Source organism: Spodoptera frugiperda, chromosome 13 (assembly GCF_023101765.2).
Source record: "Spodoptera frugiperda isolate SF20-4 chromosome 13, AGI-APGP_CSIRO_Sfru_2.0, whole genome shotgun sequence".
Lineage (NCBI taxonomy): Eukaryota > Metazoa > Arthropoda > Insecta > Lepidoptera > Noctuidae > Spodoptera > Spodoptera frugiperda.
Window position 1 is genome coordinate 8,974,652 of NC_064224.1, and position 25,157 is coordinate 8,999,808.

General features: G+C 35.0%; 1 protein-coding gene across 1 annotated transcript in view; it reads left to right on the forward strand.

Moving 5' to 3' along the window:
- Positions 1–25,157, forward strand: part of LOC118270343 (homeotic protein empty spiracles) — a 37,400-nt gene that overhangs the window by 3,929 nt on the left and 8,314 nt on the right. Inside the window, exon 2 of the mRNA XM_035585904.2 lies at positions 14,326–14,498. Within this exon, the coding sequence (XP_035441797.1) occupies positions 14,326–14,498 (173 nt within the window). The remainder of the gene's footprint in view (positions 1–14,325; positions 14,499–25,157) is intronic.

Genomic DNA, 25,157 nt, shown 5'->3' on the forward strand with positions numbered 1-25,157 from the left:
TTTGATGTGAGTTTTTTTTTTATAAAAGTAAGTCATTAACACTCTTTTATACCTAAGTATTGTTTTGTTATATTAATAGACAGTAACCTATTTATGAACAAAGTATTGTAGTACTGGGCTTTTTACGGTTTTTCGAAAATTTCTCAGTAGTAGCGTGGAGTCTGGAATTGTGTCCAGTATATGACAATAGGCTCACCCCCTATTACATGGGACTTATAACACAAATGGTGAAAAGTCGGTGTACATTGTATAGCGGCATTACGTGCCGTAATATACACCTCTGCCTACCTCTTCGGGGATAAAAGGCGTGACGTTGCGTTTGTTACCTATTTAAAATAGACCTAATCTTCACTAGTTGACCACAAATATGTCAGCTTGACATTTTTATCACAACAATCGTGATCTTCAATTTAAAAGTTAGACAACTGAGATAAAGATAAAAAAACATTTGCCCCTTTCTCTAATGATACATTTCTAAATGAAAAGCCAAATAATTGACAGGCAGTTTGAAAAGAGAAATGGAATTTATAAATGGAATTACCACAGACAATCATTGGTGGCGACCATAGAGCGTTTTTTTTTCGACCCGCAATTGTTTGACAGACAAAAGAGGTTTTAATAAGTTTGTTTATTCCTATTGTCTTGTTGAAGTCGGATTATCCATTTAAGCTTCTTTACTTATTTCTAGTATACCGTTGGACTAACTATGTTAAAAATGCCGTTATTATCCGTTAGCATAGTTAATTTCAACGGTTGTTCTTTGTTGGGACTTTAAAATCGATTTCGTCAACGTTTTTTTTGGTAAATTTTGTTATTGTTTTGAGCCATTTAGATAAGCTTGCGTTTACGCGTGTTTGGTCTTGAAATGTTTTGTTAGATGTTGGTCATAAAATAATTGTCATATGGACGTAAAAAAATGGTTGGTGACATGTTATTTAGAGTTGAATTGTCTTTTGAAGATGTTTTTTTGATGAAACGTGTTAATTTCTTTGTTTCTTTTGGGTTGTGATTAGTAAATCAAATTCAAAATAAAATATGAGTGTTTCAAATAGCGATTAGACGTTATTAAAGTTAAAATAGTTAACTGAAAAGATCGGCACTCATAGTTATACTACTCAGATTTGTTATAATATCTATAAGTCTTAGTAAAATTATTTGCTCGTAGCAAAGTGTAGATCCCTATAGAGAAGAACGATTCTCTTAAAATGGCCGTTTCTCATCAGCAAATTTACAGTAAACACGGCATTTTCATAGTTATACTCTATAATACTCAGATAATTTGAAATGTAGCTCTGTATTAGATAAAATCAAACTTCAGAACAAATAAAAATGCAAAAACCGGGATCTTATAAAAACACTACAGAGTGAAACTATATTATTACCCACACATTACTCTCAATCTATTCAACTATTAATCACATTTATTATATATGTAGATACACATATACATAGACTACATACATAAATATGGCGTCAGAGATATACAATTAATATGTTTTATAACTCATATCTAATGTGGGCAATTAAAATTTTATGATTTAATTACAGCGTCCCGTTCGTAATTAGTTGTAGTAGTTACTTATATGCTTTGGGCATTTATTTAGAGTTTCTTTGGTGGAATGGAAAATCCTTTTATTGAAGAAATTACTTTTTTGATTTTAGTCCCACGGTAGGGCGCCAATAGAAAGGTACTATAGGTACTCGCATTTTACTACAAATTCTTGTACATAGATACAATATTTAAGTTTTTTGCTTTTTATTATAACTTGGTTCTTCAAATACTGAGATTATTATTATTTCGATAGGCAGGTTCCGTAATTTGATGCGCAGAAATGTGAAACGCTCCAACGTTTTGACTTACAATTTCAGGTACTCACTATTCCAAAGTCAAATCATTTATTTAAATACCAATAAGGCTACTTTTAAAAGCAAATCAATACCAAACATTTACAACATTATAAGTGTCTAGTCTATTCCTATGCCAAGTCCTAGTAAACTTATCTGCTCGTAACAAAGTGTAGATCCCTATGGAAAAGAACGATTCTATCAAAATGCATGCCGTTTCTCGTCAGCAACTTTACGGCAAAAACGGCAGTTTCATAGTTAACCACAAGCAAGAACTCATATATGTGAACATACCTACCTACCTATAATGTATCTACTTATCAATAAGTTAAGTCTTAGATTAGCTTACAGTAACTGGGAATCAATTAGAGTAAATTATGCACTGAACACAACTGATCTTTGATCTCTTGCGACTGTTTTATTGACTAAGTATATCCGTAGGAAGAAAACTAATGATATTGTGCTTGTAATAGGTTTGTTTTGATGCTAAAGGCAAGCGGCAAGGAAAAAAATATAGTTATAATTTTTTTTTATGTTTTGCACTGGGAAATTCTCCTGTTTCATAGATTAGAAGGTCCCTTAGTAAGTTCTACCATTTGTATTGGATAAAAGTATCTGTGAGATTGTCTTTGCTCGTTCTTCTCCATTCACACTTTGGAACGACAATAACGGATCGACTGACAGACTATAACTTATTTCTTTAGTTGTTGACTTTTCAAAAGTACCTATTTATGGTTTAATTGGAATAAATGCTTTGAATTCGACTTTGTATCTACAAAAAAAAATATTTTACATATGTGTAAGTGATGAATATGTGAAAAACCTGTAATTGTAGTTTAGCTACGTTTATTTCTATTGGATTTTATTGTAGAACATTACTCATAGCTTCAATGATTGACTGACAGAAAATTATTTCTTTATTTGTTGACTTTTCAAAAGTAGTGCTTATGGTTTAATTGGAATAATTGTTTTGACTTTGTTTTTACAAAATGTAATTTTACATATACATTACGTTTAGAACAACATAAAATATGTGAAAAACCTGTAATTGTAGTTTACCTACATTATTTCTAAGTATTATAGAACATTACACAATCAGTTGCACTTATTATTGCGACTGACAATATGCTAATAGTAGATATTTCGTACGAAAATAATAGAAAATGAAAACATTTGTCCATTCGTCGTGGACAAACGTTTTCATTTTGTGAATAGTTTAATAACTCTTGACACGCTACTGTTGTCCGCAACAAATGGTTGGTTATATTCCAAACAAGTTAATTAAGACAGATACTTACTTGCCATGGAATATGCAAAGTCATTAACAATGCAGGAGTCGAATTTGAACTGAAACCAACCAGCATAACAGTCGACCTACCAATAGGGATGATGACGGGGTATGAAAATTAAAAATCTATTTAGTCCGTCAGTTAGGTAATGAAAAAAGATTAGACACGTATTTTTTATTTTGTCATATAAGGTAACAATACTTAGACAAAAATAATCAAAGTTTAGGACTGGGAGCAAATACGTCATTTCTACGTATAAAACGTACCTAGAAGTATCGTCACGTGATATTTCAAATCAATATATCTTCGAAAGTATTTGTTTCCGTAAGAAAATAAAAAATACGCGTGCAATATTTTGAAATATTTGATATTTATAATAAAAATTAGTCATCTCCACTATTAGAAGAATAATATCGAATATCAAAGAGACAATACTTTGCTTAACCCGGTAATCAAAAGCCCAGACCTCTTACTCAGCATCCGCGCTCGCGACCACTCGACCAACAAGATAGTTGAGACATAAACCATGTTCTAATTGACATTAATCTAGAATAATTACAGCACTTAATGTGACTATAGGGTTGGCTAACATTGTAACTAATTGTCAAAACAAATCTAAATATTATACTAAACAAAAATGTTAGTTCCATGTGTCTGTCCGTCTTTAGTTTGTAGTTTGTCGTTTACACATAAACTGCTGTAGGAATCGAGATGAAATTTGGAATAGATATAGGTTGTAGTTTCTGTAACCAAGTACACCTGAACGTTTTTGAACAACTGAACGCCTATTTAGGCATAGTGTTTAGTAGTTTAGTCTAATGCCTCCTGTCTAAGTAAGAAAAAAAAAAACAAAAAGTGTGTAAATCGTTCAAAAAGTTATAGCCGGTAAACGAGCAGACAGATGACCTGATGGTAAGCAATCGCCGCCGCCCACGGACACCCGAAAACTAGAAGCATTACACGTTGCCGGTCTTTTGGGGGTTAGGAATTTAAGGGTTGTTGGGGAATCGGGGATTGGGAAGGGGGGTAATTAAAGTTATGATAGATGTGTCTAGCACCTAGCATTGCCGACGAATATATTAACGGACGAATTCCATTTTCAATTCATTCCAGAAACGTATGCTCTTTAACAATATCCCAGGCAAAGTCACATGCGCAGCTAGTATAAGTAATAAAACTATTTTGAAACAATATCATGGCCGTTTGACCCGATCGTGGTCTGTTTCATTACTGTATCCTGATAGCCTATAGCCCGAATACATTGTAACTATCGACCCATTAGTTGCAATTAAAACGTTGATAACATAATTATGAAGATAACGGGTTCAATTTATAGTTTCTTCTGTATTTAACTTTGTGTCCCGGATTTGTTTCATTTTTTTTATTATAATTGTCGCAACTACGACTGGCGGGCAATGGGTCTCGGGTTCGATTCCTGGGTCGGGCAAATTATTACTCTCTCATTCTCAGTAGTAGTACGGAGTCTGGAATTGTGCCTTTTTTGGTTTTTCGAAAATTTCTCAGTGATAGCACGAAGTCTAGACCTGTGCCCAGTATATGGCAATAGGCTCACCCCCTATTACATGGGACTTATAACACAAATGGTGAAAAGTTGTTATACATTTACAGTGGCATTACGTGCCATAATGTGCACCTCTGCCTACACCTTCAGGGATAAAAGGCGTGACGATAAAAAATAATATTTTATAACTTTGACGTTTGCATTTTTGACGTTGTCAATGTCAGTTGCGATTTTTATTGTCTGTGGTTTGACAGTTGTTTTTTTAATTGATTATTGATGTTATGTCGTTAACAAAGGGTGCTTTGTGTGATGAGACATCGAGTCTTAGGTACTCAAAGGGCTTTAAACTCAACTCAGAACAGAAGCTAACGATCCTAAGTAAAGTTTGTACTTTAATGTTTCTCAAGTGTTTATTATTTTAATGACTAACATATTTTGTTCATATATTCTCAGTAGGTATAATTTTTGCGTCGTAAATTAGGTTAACTGATATTTTAACGCTAATTAGACACTGGGAGTTATTTTTATATTAATTAGGGAGAATAAAATTACGTCAATCACTACAAACTACTCTTATATACTAAACTAGCGACCCGCCCCAGCTTCGCATGGGTGCAATGGTGATATATTATGCATGTATTATACATAAAAACCTTCCTCTTGAATCACTCTATCTATTAAAAAAGCCTCATCAAAATCCGTTGCGTAGTTTTAAAGATTTAAGCATATAAAGAGACATAGGGACAGAGAAAGCGACTTTGTTTTATACTATGTAGTGATAAAGTAGGTTATTTACCATGCAAACAGTAGCCCCTGCCGTTCCCAGCCACCCTTCTCAATTCCACACCATTATTTAAGTCAACAAAGACCGCCATCATAATTTGCCCCTCCTTCCGTAAAGTAAATATTCATAATAAACTCTATGGATTAGTTGCTTTATCATCCCCATTTTATCTGTGACTGTGACCCAATGTTTGAATGAACTCGGCGACATTGTAAAGAACTCGATTTTAATTAAACTGGCTTAGCGCACACTCGCTACGCCCGTCAAAAAAGGGGGAAAATAATAAAAATAAAATATTTTTTTTCATACAAAACTAATAAGCGTTTTGACAAAGGAGGTTTTATGTGAGTTTTGAGTTGTGAGCGACTGCGACCCGGCTCCCGATTATCAACTGAAGCCATTGTTGTTCGAAATTTGATTATTTTATAGTGTTGCTCTTTTGTCGATTTAGTTCATATTCGACTGTTTACTTTTTTATAGCTTACAAGTCATACTTAATTAAAATAAAAGATTTTGTCAAAAAAGCAATCTGTTTAGAAATAATTTGTTTCTTTTCAATGCAGATATCACGCATCTAGAAAGTTTAGATGTTTCAAAATAGCATTCTTAATGTAATTATCGCCAAACTTTCTACGCCAATAATAAGATTAATAGACATATTAACAGACGCAGATAATCACATAGATATACATAGTCATCTGTGATTCATAAAAAAATACTTGTCTGAACTACTGGTTACTTAAGCTCGTCATGTATATGGTTCGTTTAAATCGCAACGCTAATTAGGTGCTTATTTGCATGTCATTATCAATCGTCCCACTTATCGATACTTGCGCATCACTACTAGCCTCGTTATGTTGGTAGCACTGCCCGTCACATCTTTCGTTACGCGCGCTTTTTTCTTAATTACCACATATTGTTAAACCACATGTTTTTTTTTATTCAAACCATATTTCCTCTAAAAGGATTGAATAGCTTATAATTGGCTGTAATTTGAGCTTACTTTGTTGTGAGGCGAGTGCGACGATTAACTGACGTTAAAAAGGAACGATTTATAATGATTGTTATGTTGGTAAGTTTGAGTGGGCAGCCATTTTGTTAGTGATGCGATCGGTAGTTAGACAAATGATTTACAATGTCGACGGCTCCGGAGAGCAACGAAAACTATGATTAATTAACGTTGAGTTATTGTTGTTGCTCGGTGAAGATAATGGGAATCTTATTAGAGCTCTGTTTTATTTGTTTGGGCAATAATTTTAAAAGTTTATCAACGTTTTTTTTGGCCGCCATGTTAAAAAGTTAATGGTTAATTAAAAGAGTGGCGGGAATGAAATATCAGACGGTAGTATCTGAAATCGTTTACGATGTCACGGCCCATCATCTGTTAATACGAATACTATAATAAACTCGTATCTCGCATCTTATTTTAATTGATGACGCGCATTTTCAATTCATAATTTCTGTTTAATTGTGTTTAAGTTATCGAAGAAAAAATCATTCATTACGAGCGAGAGTTCAGCACGATGTGACCTTAGAGCGACGTCTCTGATTAATATTTTGTAAGAACATTATTTTCGGATAAATTAGTTTACAGTTATATTGATATAGTTTAAATGAATTTATCATTGGTTTGGGAACGAACGTCATTATTATCGTGTGTAGTGATCGTAAAACAAAAAGTTTATGTGTTCTGTGACACCCTCGCGGGTTATCGACGAGATAACGATGTTTGTGATTTCAATTACTTAACTAATAATGTCGATATTGAATTATATTTTTCCATTCGGAATTTTTTACTGATCATGTAATAAAATTAAAGACAAATAGATAGATAGGTACCTATAACTATAAACTATAATTATAAACACGTCCGTCATCGCCTACCTACTTACATATAGGTATAAAATGGCGATATTTTTATACCATTTAATTGAAATCGTTAAAAAAATAAAAAGTTAACACACAGTCATTATCAGAAACACCTACAAATTGGCCAGATAATAAAAGAAGACTTATTTTACACCTAGATAAACGTTCTAAAGTCACTTTTTACTTCTATTTTAATGAAGAAAATTTTTCCAACGGACCAAAGAAATGCCATTAGTTACAATCATTGCATGTTTAAAACAATTCCTTCATAGGCAGGGGCGGATTAAGCCTAAAGAGCGCCCTAGGCAAACATCTCATCATCACCATCAGCCTATAAGTGGCCACTGCTGACCAAAACCTTTTCTCGCACAGAGAAGGTTTTAGCATTAACCACCACGCTTGCTCAATGCGGGTTAGCGATTTCAAACTTATAATTAGAAATTATAAACCCAGATTTCCTCACGATGTATGTTTCCTTCATCGTTTGTCAGTGGTGTCTAAATTATTAATCTTAGAAAGTACATATAACTCGGAAAAAGTCACATTGGTACTTACCGTAGGTAGGTTTCGAGGCCATAGGTAGGTCTCTTATGCATGAGAAGCGGGCGTTTTAAGCCTTGGGGCCACCATGACGTTGAAGGATATCATAGGCGCCCTTAATTTTTCTGGCACCGCTGCCACTATGGGCGCCCTTCTGTAACCTGGCGCCCTAGCCTCTTGCCTTGTTTTATTTAAACCAAATACGGCCCTGCCTCCATCGCTTTATAGGCCACTTTATCAGATCCCAACTAATAGCTAATAATAAGTCACAAGTGAACTTAAAGACTGGTGTGAAAACAGATTATTATAATAAATTGCGTTACTTTTGCAAAACCTGTGTGTTATCACGCAAAAGACACATTTGCGTTGACATAAACGTAGTAAGTAATTAAATTGTCATTATTTAGTCGTGTTCGTACCTTAATGTTGATATTTTTACTTTTATATGGACGTAATGAAAGCTATTTTTAAGTTTCATAATAAGTTTTATTCTTTGTTGGTATATGTAGTTGTATTTAAGTGTGTATTTGACATTTTACTTTTCAAGTCATGAGTGTCGTTTAATAAGGAGTGAGCCTATTGCTATACATTGAGCATAATAAACTTCTAGGCTCTTATACTAGACTAAGGTACGGAGCTGTGGACTAACTAGCAGGTTTACCGGGGCTCCGGCTTGACAAGCAGGAGTAGGAACGATGTGGTTTTTAGTCAGTAAGAGTCTGACACTCCTTCTCGCCTAGCCCAAGGCGGGAGTCATTGGTATGAAAATATATCTTTATTCTTAGTTACATACTTATGTATTAGTATGTACTATGAAACAGATGCCAAATGTAAATGCCATTTTGACCATTTTCTTTTTGCTACGTTTAAATATTATCGATTAGATACTCCGTCCTTTTATCTGTGAGTCGTTAAATGTTTAGTACCTAGGTAATACCTATAGAAGTAAATAGTCCAGTAGTACCTACAGCACATCAACTTGTCACAGTTTGTCAATCGATTTTAAACTTTACTTTAGTAATGTTAAAGTTGTAAATCTGTTGATAGTTAGGTGTAGCTTGATCTGCTAGCTGTGTGCAATTATTTATCTAATTGCTTCAGTTGAATAGATCATAAAGTTGCTTAATACAATTTTATTATTATTGTACTTTAAGAAGAATCGTTTTTGTTACATTGAGCTGATGATTAACATTTTAAACAAAGTAATTTAAGTAATGAGTTGTGCAAAGTTTTACTGACATTTAATTTGCTTTTAGCTCAATTAAGGACAGTGTCTACTCACGGAACCTTACCTTTACCCGTACGCGTTCGATGCTCTGATTGGTTGGTTTATTCAAGCCGACCAATCAGAGTGCTGAACGCGCTCTTGTTTCAATTGCTTTAAACGTAAATAAAACTCATACTAAGGGTACTGGTAACTCCGGAGCTGCGGACAACGTAACAGGTTACCGGGGCTCCGGCTCAAAGCAAGAGTAGAAACGGGGTGGGTTTTAGTCAGTGAGAGTCTGACACTCCCTCCCGCCTCACCCAAGGCGGGAAAAGTCAATGGATGATTTCCCCCGTCAACAAAAAATACTGGTAACTATTATATGAAACAGAAGGTGGAAAGTATAAAAGTTATGTAGGTTAAAATATATAGTATGTGCTCTTCCCCTTAAATAAAAAAGGGTGAAGTTAAAGATATATTTACATTTTAAATTATAATTTGAGTAATGGACTTCAAGGATAATGAAATATATCTACATAATAATGTTTATAAAATGGCGACGGTATATCACAGGGGACACGTAACTCTTAATTATCATTCCACTATTGTTCGACTTCCCCAATTATATCATTGTCACGGTTTAGTCATCGTTTTACTAGGTAAAGGTCGGGTTGGCTAATGAGAATAATTTAGTGTAACTATTGATCGGTATTTTTTCTAATAATTTTAAAAGATTTTCTTTGATAGAAATCGTTCATTCATAAATATTTTGTGTGTAAGTTAGGTAAAAATGTGTAATGTTTTCTCAAGTTGGATATCTGTTGTAGTAACAGATTTCGAACGGCACGCCTTTTATCTCCGTAAGAGTAGGCAGAGGTGCACATTAAGACACGTAATGCCGCTATACAATGTACACTTTTCACCATTTGTGTTTTAAATAAGTCCCATGTAATAGAGGGTAAGCCTATTGCCATATACTGGGCACAATTACAGACTCCGTGCTACCACTGAGAAATTCAGTACAAATTGCGATTTTGAGGGTCTTTTACTCGAATACTAACATCTAAGGACTAGCGGAACACAGATCCAGTCTCTAAGAGAATCCATGGTCGAACGGTTGAACTCGTCCTTGAAGGCGGTCTCCGATTGGGGTGACGCCAACTTGGTCAGGTTCAACGCTACCAAAACCCAGGCGTGTCTATTCTCTGCCAAACGGAGTCAATTTCCGCTGGCTCCTACTTTCCGAAATGTATCCGTTCCAATATCGGATCATCTAGAGCTTCTTGGCGTAACTCTATCGCCAACGCTAAACTTCGGCTCTTATATAGAGTCGAAGGCGCATCTGGCTGGTAGGAAGTTGGGTATCCTCTCGAAGGTGAGACGGTACTTCACACCAAAACAACTGCTGAGCCTGTACCAAGCGCAGGTTCGGTCATGTATGGAGTACTGTTCTCACCTTTGGGACGGCTCGGCTGAATACCAGCTGGATGCGCTCGAACACATTGAAAGGCGTGCCAAGAAGCTCATCAACGATGATGCGCTTGTGGAGGCCCGGCTTCAAAGCCTTGAACACAGGCGCAAGGTCGCAAGCCTTTCCGTTTTTTACCGGATACATTTCGGAGAGTGTGCGGGGGAATTGCACAACTTGATTCCCCCTAGTCCTTTTCATCATCGAACCACAAGACAATCGGCGAGGCGTCACCGCTTCATGGTAGATATCCCACCCACTTGCACGAAGCGCTTCGCTTCAAGCTTCCTTGTGCGAACTGCTAGGGAGTGGAACTCCTTGCCGGAGTCTGTGTTTCCTGATGGGTATAACCTGGGTGTCTTCAAGGCCCGAGTGAATAGGTTGCTTATGGGCAGACGTGCTCCACCGTAGGCCGCATCATCACTTACCATCAGGTGAGATAGCGGTCAAACGTCGACCCATTAAATGTAAAAAAAAAAAAAAAAAAAATCATGTCTTCGTTTCGTATTTTTGCCAATTTTCCTGTATCCTTCTCAAGCAATAACCATTTACGTATCGGAAAACTATACAACCTTTTTGGAAGTTTCCATTTTCTATCGAATAACCCTTTGTCCTTTATTTCAATTTCGTATTCGAAGTTTCTTCACAAAATATGTATTTATTATTTAACCATTTACACGCGACAGCTAATTAAAAAGAGCTGTTACACGTTGCGTAAGTATAAAAGTAAAGAAATTAAATATAAATATGCAGTAATTCATGCTGTCACAGCGACAATTATCGCACAGCGCAAGAGAGTTGTCAAAAATATCAACTTCGGTGAAAAATTAAAGACAATTTCATACGTTTTACTCTGTACAGTTATTAATAAGACGCATTCATTGAAGGCAACGTATTTATCATTGACATTAATAGTATTGTAAGCGCGACAATGTAAGTGCTAGTACCTTGGATTATGACACTTTTATCTCGTCCACGAAGTAATCTGCTCATTAAAACTCACCAACGAATAATAAATAAAAATAAACGATAACATCTCCATTTTAATGTCTCGACCAACAATGACGTTATATGTAATTGATATCGTACCTTAAATAATACGTTACAATTGCAAGTCCATTATAAAGAGGTCCATGTGTGTGCAATCGTGAGGAATTGGAGATAGGTCTCGGTAAAATGGTTGTGTGTACAATTATAATGTCATTAGCAAATGTCAGGACGTCGCTACAAGGCCACTGCGTGCGGAACGCGTATGCAACCACCCACAGGTAAAATATTCCTTGTAACTAATGGACTATTAAAGTTCCAAGTTGGACGAAGCCTTTAGCTGAAGCTGTTTTGATACGAACCCTAAATTGGCTCGGTAATCTACAAGTAATTGTTTGGAGTGGGCGTGTCAGTTTTTAATTATAATTATATAATTGCTCTTTTGTATGGACGTTTCAAAACCGGTAGTGGAAGTATGAATGGACTTATTGTGGGAGTGAGAACGTTGGACAAGTATTTAGGGCACGGCACCTAAGGAATTTAATAAGGCTTTGTGATAATTTGATTTGATACGTTGAGTCAGAGTCTTATTAACTATTGTTAGCCATTTGTATGGTACTTGTCAAGTTCCTCATGATGTATTCATTAAGTTATTGAATTGTTTAACTCAATCAAACCCTCATTTGGCATCAGCATAATGTCTATGTGACGTGTCAATATTTATGATCCTTATTACCCCGCAATAAAGGTGGGTTTTCTTATTCATAAAACATGCAACAGATCGTTTGTCTACATCCATTAGCGTGTAAATATGCGAATTACATTACCATCCTGTTGATTACGATCGGTTACTAACAAAACGTATAATAATAGCTATTTTACAAACGCTAAAGTATTATTGTGTAAATCTACCAAACGTCACATTTCAACACAAGCCTATACACATAGTATAAGGCAGAAATGCTCGACTGTATAATTTGTGGTGTTTCATTACTTCATATTTCTTAGGACGTAAAATAACATAAGTGGTTGATGGATTACACTCCTGGGGCAGCGTCGTTTAGCGGTAATCTTTGTTTAATTTAATTTTAATAGTCGGTACGCCACTGCGAGGTTAGTTCGTGTGGATTTTTATAATGTTCCACGTTTAAACTTTGATTTTGAGCGGGATTTTTTTTAGGTTATATGTCATTGTTTTTATTTAGGTAAACTTCCACAGGCTCGCATCGTACGCATCGCACGCATTCCGTATGACGTCATCAGTACGCATCGCATGTAGGCATTGCTGATGATGCGGTCCGTACGATGCGGATCAGTGGACGCAGTTGTATGAGTTTCTATACAAGACAAACTAAAATCCGTTGCGTGCGATGCATACGATACGGGCCTGTGGACGCGTACCTTTAGTGTGACCAACGTAACTGTCAATAAAAGTATGATTATAAAATGACAATTGTAGAATGTTAAAAGGTATAATTTTAAAAAATGGCTACTGTTTAATATGAATGTTACAAGAATACATTTGTTGGGCGCTTTGGTTATTCATAATAAATTATATTTTTCATTGAAAAAAAATTTACATACACACTTCATAATACGCTTAATATTATAATGGAATTATAAACCACAATCACAGGTAGGTACTGCTGCCTACATTCTATAAACTTATGAATTATTTATGTAGATATGTTAAGGAATTTTATATTTAACATTCAATAAGTGTGTATAATGACAATTTTATTGCCTTACCTGTCATGTCAATGTGCCCATATAAGTTATGTTGTATCAATCGAACTTGTCAATGTTATATTTACGCGTATTACAAATGTTTAAGTGGCCATTTTATCTTGAAACTTTGTGTTGAAGATCAAATGTCATAGATCTGTCAAATCTATACGTGTATGATCTAACTCCAGTTTTAATAACCGACTTTAATCGAAAATCTTTAGATTAAGATTGATTTTTGACATTAGTTCTAGTTATAGAGTTTCTTTACCTTTAGTACGAGTTTGCTTTACGTTGAACAAAAACAAAATGAGAGCGCGTTCGGCGCTCTGATTGGCCGGTGCGAATGAATCAACCAACCACAGCGCCGAATGGACTCTCGTTTCGATTTTGTTAAACGCATAAAGAACAAATACTAAGTTTTCTGTTAAAAATGAAGGTCGATCCAAATATCTTGGATTAAGATCGGTTATTGAAATTATCAGTAAGAGACTTGGGCGGGTGTCAAGTTATTCTGGTTAGTAGCAGATTTCCGTATAATTATAATTCAATATAAAAACAGTAACATATCAGATCTCGTTCCAATGTATTACAAAATTTGCCATATTACGATTTATGAATAAACTTATGGTGTGGTCTTACGGTTGGTAAATAACTAATTATTAATATGGGAGTGAAAAACCCAAGATATGTGTAAGGCCTCTTAGAATTTTCTTAGGCGATTCTTCTTGTTGGTCGGCAGCCTTGTTTACCGAGTGGTTGCATGGGTTCGATTTCCTTGTCGGGCGAAGAACTGCTGGGCTTTTTTCAGTTTATCGAAAATTTCTCAGTAGTAGCACGGTGTCTGGAAACGTGCCCGATATATGACAATAGGCTCACCCATTGCACTTACAACATAAATTTTATGAAAAGTGGGTGTACATTGCACAGTGGCAATCCGTGCCATAATGTGCACCTCTGCCTACCCCTTCGCGGATAAAAGGTGTGACGATATAATAAAAAAAACTTCTGTTTCTTTCTTCCATTTATTCTTAGGGCCCTTAGGATTTCCTTATGACTTTTACTAAAATCTAGCCTTTTGTCCACCAGGTCCAGACATCCCAGGGTTCCTCCTCCAGCCGTTCCGCAAACCGAAGCGGATCAGAACCGCCTTCTCCCCCTCGCAGCTCCTGAAGTTAGAACACGCGTTCGAGAAGAATCACTACGTCGTTGGTGCTGAAAGAAAGCAGCTGGCACAGGCGCTCAGCCTTACAGAAACACAGGTACGTTTGCTTTTGTTATTTGTACGAGAAAAACATACATACACTAGCGGACCCGACAGACGTTGTCCTGTCTACACGTCTTTAATTTGAAAATTTGTCGGATCCAATGTAAAACATTCCAAAATCAACAACTACCAATTAATTACAAAAACATTGTCCAGCGGACAAAATTGTGAATCTAAACCATTCTCAGATCCCCTTGAACACACACAAAAAATTTCATCAAAATCGGTCCAGTCGTTTAAGAGAAGTTCAGTGACATACACACTTACAGAAGAATTATATATATAAAGATATATAACTTCACGCCTGTCTCCCATGGGGGTAGGCAGAGACAATGGAACGCCAATAGCCACGGTTCTTACACACTTCTTTCGCTTCATCAACAGTCATCAGTCTTTTCATGCATGCTCGTCGGTTAAAGGTACTTTTAATTTGGCCCTTTTTTAATGTATCGCCAATCTGTACGAGAAAAACTTAGGTAAAAGCAGGTGAAACATGTATTGGAGGGGCAACATTTTGTAATGTCAGCGAAGTTAAGAAAAGCTTGGTATCTAGATTATTAGAAAAAAAAAGGAAAAATACGTCATTAAGAATGCTATTAGCACTTTCGTCATTTCATTCACATTTCGTCTTTCTTTCTAGTAAGTTCGTCACGAACTTCGTTGTACCAAAACACCTAATTCTTAATAATATCAGCAGATTAATAATAGCACATAGAAGATAATGTAACATGACAAACAAATGTTGTAATTAACGTTCTTATTAGTGAAAAACATCGCGATCATTGTTTAATTTAATATAATTAATATCAAACGGACCAAAGGTCGTACAGTCGTCACAGATTTCGCCCATTAAAACTGACATATTGCTCTATATATTAAAAATAACGCTGTAAAATAATTTCCTAGTATTTATGTTATCGTAAAGTAAATAATAAAACATTTAGTATTAATTAGATTACGTGATATTGTGAAAAATGCCTTTTATCTCATTATTTGTGTGATAATTTAGACGCTTCATAATGTTTTGTTATTAATTTTAATTTTTAGACATCATACACGTGTCTTGTAACATAATAACAACTTCGTTTCCACATAATAAATAATTAGTCTCATAATCATAATTTGCTCTACAATCTCCTACTAACTTTGTACCAAAAAATCATCTACACTACAAGACATCTACTACTGAACAGAGGCTTCCCCCAATGACTTCTAGATTGGTCGAGTGGAAACGACCTGCTACTCAAAACTACAGCTTAACACGAGAGCATAAAACAGAAATTCATTTACTACCTTATCAACACACTTATAATCCCCGAAGGGATAGGCAGATGTATACAAAATTTACTACAGAAACAGTTTCTCTATATTACACCTATATAAGAAATAATGTTCGAGCACCGATCACATCAACTCACGATTAATTACTACTGGATACGATGAACAAATACTATAATTACTTCCAAAGGGTAATGCAAACATTATTGATTCAATATTACGATAAGTTTTCAAATATCAAGATGGCATTTTTAAACTGCCTTGTGGAGCATAATTTAAGGTCGAGAATATTATTGAATTTATTACATGAGAGGAAGAAGATAGTCATAAACTGCTTCTTTGGTGAAGTAATGGAATCCGTGGTTTCACCTACTCAATTCTTTATTGCTTTCCAATCATCCAATGATCTCTCCAGTCTTGGGTGAGGCGAGAGGGAGTGTCAGACTCTTACTGACTAAAAACCACCCCGTTCAAACTCCTGCTTTTCGAGCCAGAGCCCCGGTAACCTGCTAGGTAGTCCGCAGCTCCGATAGTGTTAGCGTGGTTATATGTTAATCAAAATGTTTAAAAAAGACCATATTAATTATTTCTACTAAAAAACGTAGTTTTTAAACAAGCAACGTGTAAGAACATTTCTTCTATAAATCATAACAAAAAATACATAATTCAACAACATAAGTTTCATTAATTTTGAAACAGTAATTAGTCTAAAGTCGTGCTTTTCACTTGTAATAGTTTTAGCTATTAATAAACGTCAAACAAAAATATAATAAAAGGAAAATTTATTAACATTAAATTAGTAGTTTTTATTTTCACATTTATTGCACAAAAACTACGAAATTGTTATAATTATTTCGCTGTGGCAACATTAATAATGTTTTTGTGTAATTATTTATTTGTGAATTATTTATAATTATAACGCAATATGAAGAAAGTTTTAATTATATTAAATGGCTTGTTATGCGAGTAATAACGGCGAAGGTGATTAATTTTCTCGAGGAAAGATTGGAAAAATAAAAGAGAAATCTGGTGACACGTCAGACAGATGCCGAAAGATGACAGGCTTGAATTGCATCTTGTAATATTTGCAGTCCATGTTTACCCTGTGGGGTCGACTGAGGAAAGTATTTGCTATCACCCCTACTCTTCATATCGTATGAGCCGACTAGGAGACTACACATTTAACAAACAACTGGCTACAGTGCTCCATGATGAAACTCAATCTCTTAAACTGCAATCTCCAAGGACAACGGCGGGAGAAGTCATTGGAAAATCATTCAATGACTTCTCTCACCTTAGGCGAGGCGGTATCAGCCCTAGTGCGCCCAGTGGCTTCCTTGGCTGATTAAGTAGTACTGCAAGGATAGTCACCTCAAGGTCGACCACCAACCACACCTTAACCTTTCCACCTGAAACCGAACAAATCAAAGTCATAATGAATTAAAAGAAGTAATAACTGGCATTATCGTAACAATGCAATCACGATAAGAGTATCAAGCGTTGCGTCTAATTGTTCGAAACTGTGCGAAAAAACCGCTTTAATTACTGGATCATTAGGCGTTGGCGTGCGTGTGCGCCGGTACAGTCAACACCCGCGGTGGCTAGATGGATACATGTATTGTTTCTTTGTCCGATGATTTCTTTATCGTGTTTATTGTGTGTTTATCTAGCTGTTTAATGATCTGGAGACGATTTGGTTTTTGTATTCAATTGTATCTACGTTAGGTTATGTTTAATGCATGGGTTTGTATAGTGTTGGTTGAGAAATTGCAAGTTTGGCTGTTCTGTAAGCCGTGGTGAGGTAGTGATTCTTGTTTAAGAAAAGAGATAATAATATTATTGGGTACATAGATTTTTGGAAATTGTTAATAACTGTAGTATGGGGTTTGAAGTTTCAAGCTGTATCTGATATTAGTAGCTACATAATATAGTAAATGGTGAAAAGTTGTCGTCGTGTATAATAAATGCATCTGTGCTGTGTCTACTTTTTTTTCATTAATATCGTGTATATAAATTTAATAGCACTAAGCGTCATTAGATTTTAATATCAGAAATTAGAGCTAGGTAAAAAAATATATTAGATTTATCGATTTTGAAATTTGGATAAAATTCAAAGCACTTTTACCACGAGTTTGGGGATTGAAAAAAATTGCTGAGAGGCTCAGAGCATTTATTTCAATGAATCCTCATTTCCTCGTCAGTCTGTCTGTCAGTGAAGCTAGGTGCTCGTTCCAAAGTGTAGTAATGTAATAGTTCGAATGAAAATGTTATAATGTGTATGTTGTTATTAATTGATTATTCTGCTATCCGTGCAGAGTGTTGGCAATCGGGTGTGGTCAGTTACTAATACTAATAGCTCAACCTAGTTTCTAAACACATTTGCAACGTTTTTTCTTAGCTATTAAGTCAGTACCGTGTTTAATGTAATTGTATGATTTATTCACAGTTTTTAGCTGTTCTGTCTAATTATTCGACGGGAAAATTAATTACTTCAATGACGTTATGTTGATTGGTAAATGATGGACTGTAGTTTGGGTGGTCAGACAGTGTTGAAACTTTAAAATCAGGTGGTGAAATGAAGGTTTGACTCTAAAATCTTTAGTTTTTTGAAGGGAGGGGAGAATCATCCAATGACTTTTCCAGGCTTAGGTGAGGCGAGAAAGAGTGGCAGACTCTTAGATTTAGATTTCAGCCATGATTGTCCCACTGCAGGGCAAAGGCCTACCTACCCTCCACTCCTCTCTGTTTAAAGCAGACTCTTAGTGACTAAAAACCAGCCATATTCAGCTCTGCCGTCATCTTTTGGTTTGGGTGCGTCATTTTGTAAAAAGTAGGAGAAGCAATAATGAGAGCACATGCCTTCATTATTGCTTCTACATTATTGTAAAGAGATCTTTCTAGTGAATTCGTGTGGCTAATTGTTAATGTTTATTTTGATTTGACTATGTATATCTATTCGTTACATAATATTATTTATTTATCGTGTCTATGTATGTAGGTGCTTTTTATTTATATCTTTATAGTAAAAATCCACATTCGCTAAAATACAAACGTACTTACAACCAACAAGAAATTGCCATTAAAAATAGTATAAAATAAATTGGTAGAAATTACACCTTTTACATTTAATACCGACATAAAAAAACATGGACAACACAAATATTACCCAACATCCAACTAATTATTATAAAACGTACCTCATTCTAACTCGATAAATGTTGGAAACTACCAATTTGGTAGAAAAAAACTACATGGACATGGCTACACAGTTGATTAAAGCAGCCAGTAGGAAATTAGCGCCGCGGCTAATCGCATCATGCAACACTGATGATGAAACAAAAAATATGGAGCGACTCTTTCATACGTTGTAGTGGTTCTGTATAAAGATTATTTTATTTGAAATTTGTACAGAGTTGGTATTATGTGTTAGTATTTTTTTAATGTGATAGAAGTTTAGAATAGATTCAGATGATTAAAGATATGGAGCATATTTTATTATGACGAAACTGTCTTTATTTTAAATGTATGTGACAAATTACTTTGTCTGTCTTTGTAGTAAAGCATTCCAGAGATTAAATCAAATCTCTACTATTTGTCTTAATAAATATTATTTACCTATGTATAAACTAGTATTGAGAATTTACACATGTAATTGGCTTTCTACTACTCTATGAAACCAGTACTAATAATGAACTCAACAAGTAAGTAAGAGCTTCGTATACCCGTGTAACAAAACATATGTCTTCATTAACACTACGCTCACGGAACCCTAGAAAAAAACATCTTCACATCAACATCAAAGTAGCAATCATTATCTCCCGTCACAACTGCACATTACCATAGAGAATTATAGAGTAATGAGGCTTGAAAGTCGATCTAATTTATGGTACTTTGATGATGAACACCATAGTTTTTGTTCAACTGTTATACTTAAATATTGAGTTCAATTGAACAGAATTTACATGTTAAATGAAAATTATTTGTAATTAGGTGTGGTTTAATTAACCAGCTGCTTGTTTATGGTCGTTACAGACCGTTAGTTATGGTCTGTAGAGAAAGTTAGGAGAGCATAGACAATGCGGCTTCCGACCTAATTATTAGAACCTGCTTACTTCAAAGGCGTTTCTGTTTTTACGGTTTCCTTCGGTTAATTTAGTAATAAAGCGTTCTGATTTCCATAAATACATAAATATTACTCATTTACTAAATCCTTCCCGGATACGTCAATTATGCGTCTATATTTGGAATGAATACAAACAGACGAAATACGTGTATTTAGTGCCCCACCCAATGTGCTTAATTTTTTGTGAAATCAGTACTTAGCATTAATTAATGTGGATTGATTAAACTCTAAACTGTGTTATCCGCATCAATTGCGAAAGACAAAAAAATATAAAACTCTACTCGATCATTCTATTTTTATAACAAAAAAATAGGCCTTCGTCAGTTAACACAAAAAATTGTGCATTTAACAAACAATGAACAATTTTTTACTAATGGCTACACAGAGAAGTGTAAACAGACAACCGCCAATATGTTTTTTTAAGACCAAGCCGCGATGACGTATATGCAGGACAGGTTATACCCGATACAAGTAATTTTATATTATTAACTAAATTACATGCAGCTGGCCCGTCCGTACGTTCGTATATAGTCGACTATTAAGATAAAATGTTTACCATACGTAATTCGATTATTGGAACTCGTGAAAACGTAATTTTTGAGGGAAAACCGCTCCTTGGATTTTTAACTTTTATACCTTTGCGTCGTTACGTGCGTCCATATTTTTTTAATTAGTCATAATTTCTCACATATGTCGGTTGCGTTGTAAACTTGTTCGATTCTCGATTTAAATGTTTGTTCTCCATTTAAAATGCGAGCGTTTTTATCGATGTTTTTATATTTTATTTTATTTTTATTTTTATGATTTAATTCTCGTGTTTCGTTACGATCATACTTCTCGTTTCTCGATTGTTTATTGCGTTTGTCGAACTATTATGATAAAATTTTGTCAGAGATTGTCGATTTGTTATTAAAATCTGTTGTAATATTGTACAGCTGCATTTATTTTTTAATTTTTACGTAATATTTAGTCCAGGTGTGCGTTTAATGTCACACCTTCGCTGTCACATCAAATTGATATGATCGCGTCAATATTATTCCAATGACTTAAGTCGTAACATGAAGCTGTTTTAAGTTAAGTATCTGTAACAGTTATGACGTCATTTCGATACGTTATATAAATATTCTTAAATACGTACTTATATTTTATTGAGGGTCCGCGTAATATTACGTTATTTGTTCATGAATTGACTGACACTTGGATGTGTAAAATTTCATTACGTCATTCGTTTTAAAAGACTAGCACATGCGTTTGTGTTTTAAAAATGACAAGTTATATTATTATTATAATACTTAGGTAGTTCATAGATCAGGTTTACTTAGACATTTATACAAATGTCTAAATAAACCTGATCTAAAAAAAGATCATACCTTTTCTTTCAATTTAGCACAACGCCCCATCGAACAAGCAACAGGACAAAAACAAAAATTCAATTCACTAAAACGGATTTTTTATTTGATCTTCGTATTTATTCAAGTTGTCGAATCAATAGAAAAAGCATAGACACACATACCTCTACCTATATATAGACAAACAATACTTGTCTATGGTTCTCGATACCTATTTCGATTACCGCGCAAATTGAGCAAATAAAAATGGAGGTAAATGTTTATCGTGTCACTACGCATGCGCGAGGCGAGGGGCGGCGCCCTATGGCGAAGTTCGCGCCGACCCCTGTAGGGGGCGCGCTAGGGGAACGATTTAATACTTTTTGAGGAATGAGAAAAAATATATTTTGTTTTTGGTTGTGGCGGTGGCGCTAGTTTCGCTTTTAGTAGCAATAGGATACTAGAGTTGGTTTTGAAATTGTTGTTATTTAAACACTTAATAATTCTTTGTCTTATTTTGGTAGAAAAGATACCAGTACTTAGCATTAAAATTAAGTAGTATACCTAAATAAAATAAGTCATTTTCAAAAACGCACGCAAAGTCTACGAACAAAATCAATGTTTAACCCGTATTTACTCGAACTTATGTTACAATATTATTGTAAAACATACTAAATTACATACTACAGTACATAAACTATTTACTTTAAAGCTCTCTGCTACCCAAAACCGGAGATAATTGCTATTTTTAACAAGCTACATTTTTGACTACGACGCCTACGAAAATGCTACGAGATTCGTAGCACATCGACTAATTGTATATTATTTATATTTTAAACAGAACTAATGCGTTGTTTGTTATTTTGACTTAAAATATAATGTTTTTATGACATGTGGACTATGTATTTAGATTTGTAAATAGCTTTTAGGTATAAGTGAAGGTAAATAATGAAGTTTACGTAGAAAATGTAATAAGGTTTTTTCGTTTGTCTTCTTTTTATCTTTATATGATCACCATTTCCATATAATGATGTTGGGATAATTACAGTGACTCAGTGGGATAATAATACTCACTCTATAATCATTCCAACTGCAGATCAAAAGCCTCTTCTTACACGGAGAAGGAATGAGCATTAATCACTGCGCTTGCTTTAGGTTTGTATTACTTTTATCTAGAAATTATACTGCCAGGCATTTTCACGACAGTTTTCTTTACCATACATTAGTTATATCTTTATACAAAGCTAAATATAAAGTACCTAATCATAAATTCTATACTACCTCTCACACATATACTTTGCCATTACCCTCGTACAAAGTACATACGCACCATATAAAACAAAATACATAAGTCAAATGGTACCCCATTAAAACGGTACGTTCCGTCCCGTTGTCCACTTACGACATTAAATGTCGGAATTGTCGGAAATCGACACGCGTCCGAACCGTGCGCGGTTTTATTGGTCGCGTTCCGGTGTTACCCAAGTTTCAAATATCCGGTATTCGACCGTGTAATTTTGATATTAGTACGCTGTAATAATTTTAAAGTTTTTTGATGTGCTAATATAGCTCTTATGTCTTGGTCGTAAAATATTATTATGGCGTCAATAAATGATAATTGTTGTTGAGGTCAATAAACTTTTGACAGGATTTATTAGATTAAGATTAATGCAACCATAAATCCTTTTCGTCAGATTTGCATATTAGTATAATCTAATACATTTATTTTATTGTGAATTTCCTATGAAAAGGTCAAATTAAATTTGCTTACGGCGTTCGTTATATATGTAGATGAGAATTTGTGAAAATTAATATTAATTGTTTCTAAATTGAATGAATATCACGGTAATGACTCAAAACCATGAAGTAAATACAAAGAGGAATTGTTATAACCGGATTTGCCTTTACGGGAAGTGCAACGTTCCCTTACTATACAAAATTTTGCCAACTGTCCTGGCTCTAATATACAAACCAACCAGAGCGCTGGACACGTTTCGATTACTTAAAACGTAAAGCAAACTCGTACTAAGGATATAGTTATCAAATCATTATTTACGTCATACCTAAAATAAAAATAATCCTAATCAAACCTAGAAATTAACAAGCCCCACCCAATTCTTAATCAACAACTACTCTGAAAACAACCCAAACATCTTCAAATTAAACACTTTATCTTAACTGCACAACTTAAACTAGACACTTAAACCTTATTTACCGGTTCCAAAACAAAACGAAACAAAAGAAAATACAACTCGAAACAATTCAGTGCTTCACTAATGGCGAACGGAAGCTACGTAAGCGGGCGCTTTTCCACTTCCGCCGGCGCTTGATTATTGACTCTCGCCTTTTATCGTGCAATGCCATCACTTAGGACTAAGGAAATTCGCGTTAGGCCTTGTTTTGTTCTAAACGTAAAATTGATGGGTTAATTCTCAGCGTGTTTGTTTTTAATCTGTGTGGTCTGTGCTAGTGAGTGAGTAGTAGTAAATGAGTTTTGTCTTTGGTTATAATTGTCTGTGGATTTCTGTGTCGTTGCACATCACTATTTGTGTTATAGTGATGTGCCTTGTTTGTGTGAATGATTGTTAAAAGTGTTCTCTGTAAACGTTTTTGTTTTTGTTTCTTTACATAGAAATGTTCTCCTGTGTTTTGGGTACAAGTTCACATACACATGACACCCAGACCCAAAACAACAATTTGTGGATCTCACAAAGAGTTGCTCCGTGCAGGAATCGAACTTTCCACGTTGCACGGCACCCAGTTGCTCAGCCACCTCACCAACGAAGCAGTCATTTTTATCCAATCACACTTTTATTTTATTATTTGTGTTTAGCAAAAAAATATTTAGAAATAATAACGTGTTCAGTTTAACACTATAAAACTAATTAAATACGAATACAAGCGAAGACTGTTATGATTACTTAGTAAATGACCAAAATGGCAGCCATTGATGGACTTCGGCCATTAATCAATGGATCAGAGTGACCAGAACCAGTTCACACGCGGTCATTACTGGCAATTTGAGTGATGCCGTCTCTTTTGCACCAGCCGCCATCTTTGGTTTAGCAAATTGACACTGGCTGGTTTAACTGTCATTTTTTAAATTTTAGCGGGTGAAATTTTTAAAAAATATTGTAGTTTAATTACTGCACGGTTGGCGCGGTAGCTGGGCAACTGGCTGCTGTGCTACGTGTAGCAGGTTTGGTTCCCGTACCGAGCAACTGTTGGTGTGTGATCCACAAATTGTTGTTTCAGGTCTGGGTATCATGTGTAGGTGAACTTGTATGTTTGTAAAGGCACCCGCGACGCAGGAAAAAATCCTAGTATGGTAAACGTCTAAAAAAACAATAATAGATGTTATTTCATATCGAAACGTATCAGGGTTTTTAATAGTGCGTTTAAAAGTAATCATATCTTCTGTCTTGATTCTTTCTAAACCCCCATTTCAAGGGTGATCATAAAACGGTTTGCTACCAAAAAAAACACTCACTTATTCCTAACTGAATCACTTTATTAACATCCAATTAAAGCTCGCCAACCCTACAAATATGTAACAACCCCAATTTGTCACTATAATGTCCCTTTCTAAACTATATCTATCCCTTTCCCGCACTAATGGAGCTACAATAAAGTAATACGACGATCCATTTAAAATTTCCTCCAAATTCGCGCGGCGTTCTTAATTGCGTATCTCCCCTAGCGGTTGCCGTCTCGCTCTGTTGCATGGGGGTTTGTATAAGCCTGTCTCACTCTCTAATCCGTAGGGGAACGGTATAATCGCGTACATAAGCACTTAATCGCATTTCGGGCCATGTTGAATGACACCCCTATTTATTTAGTACGGGTATCATTGCGCGGATCCCTTTTCCTATTAAAACGATTGTTTGCGGAGAATTATAACTTTTATTTAACGACCAGGGTTGTT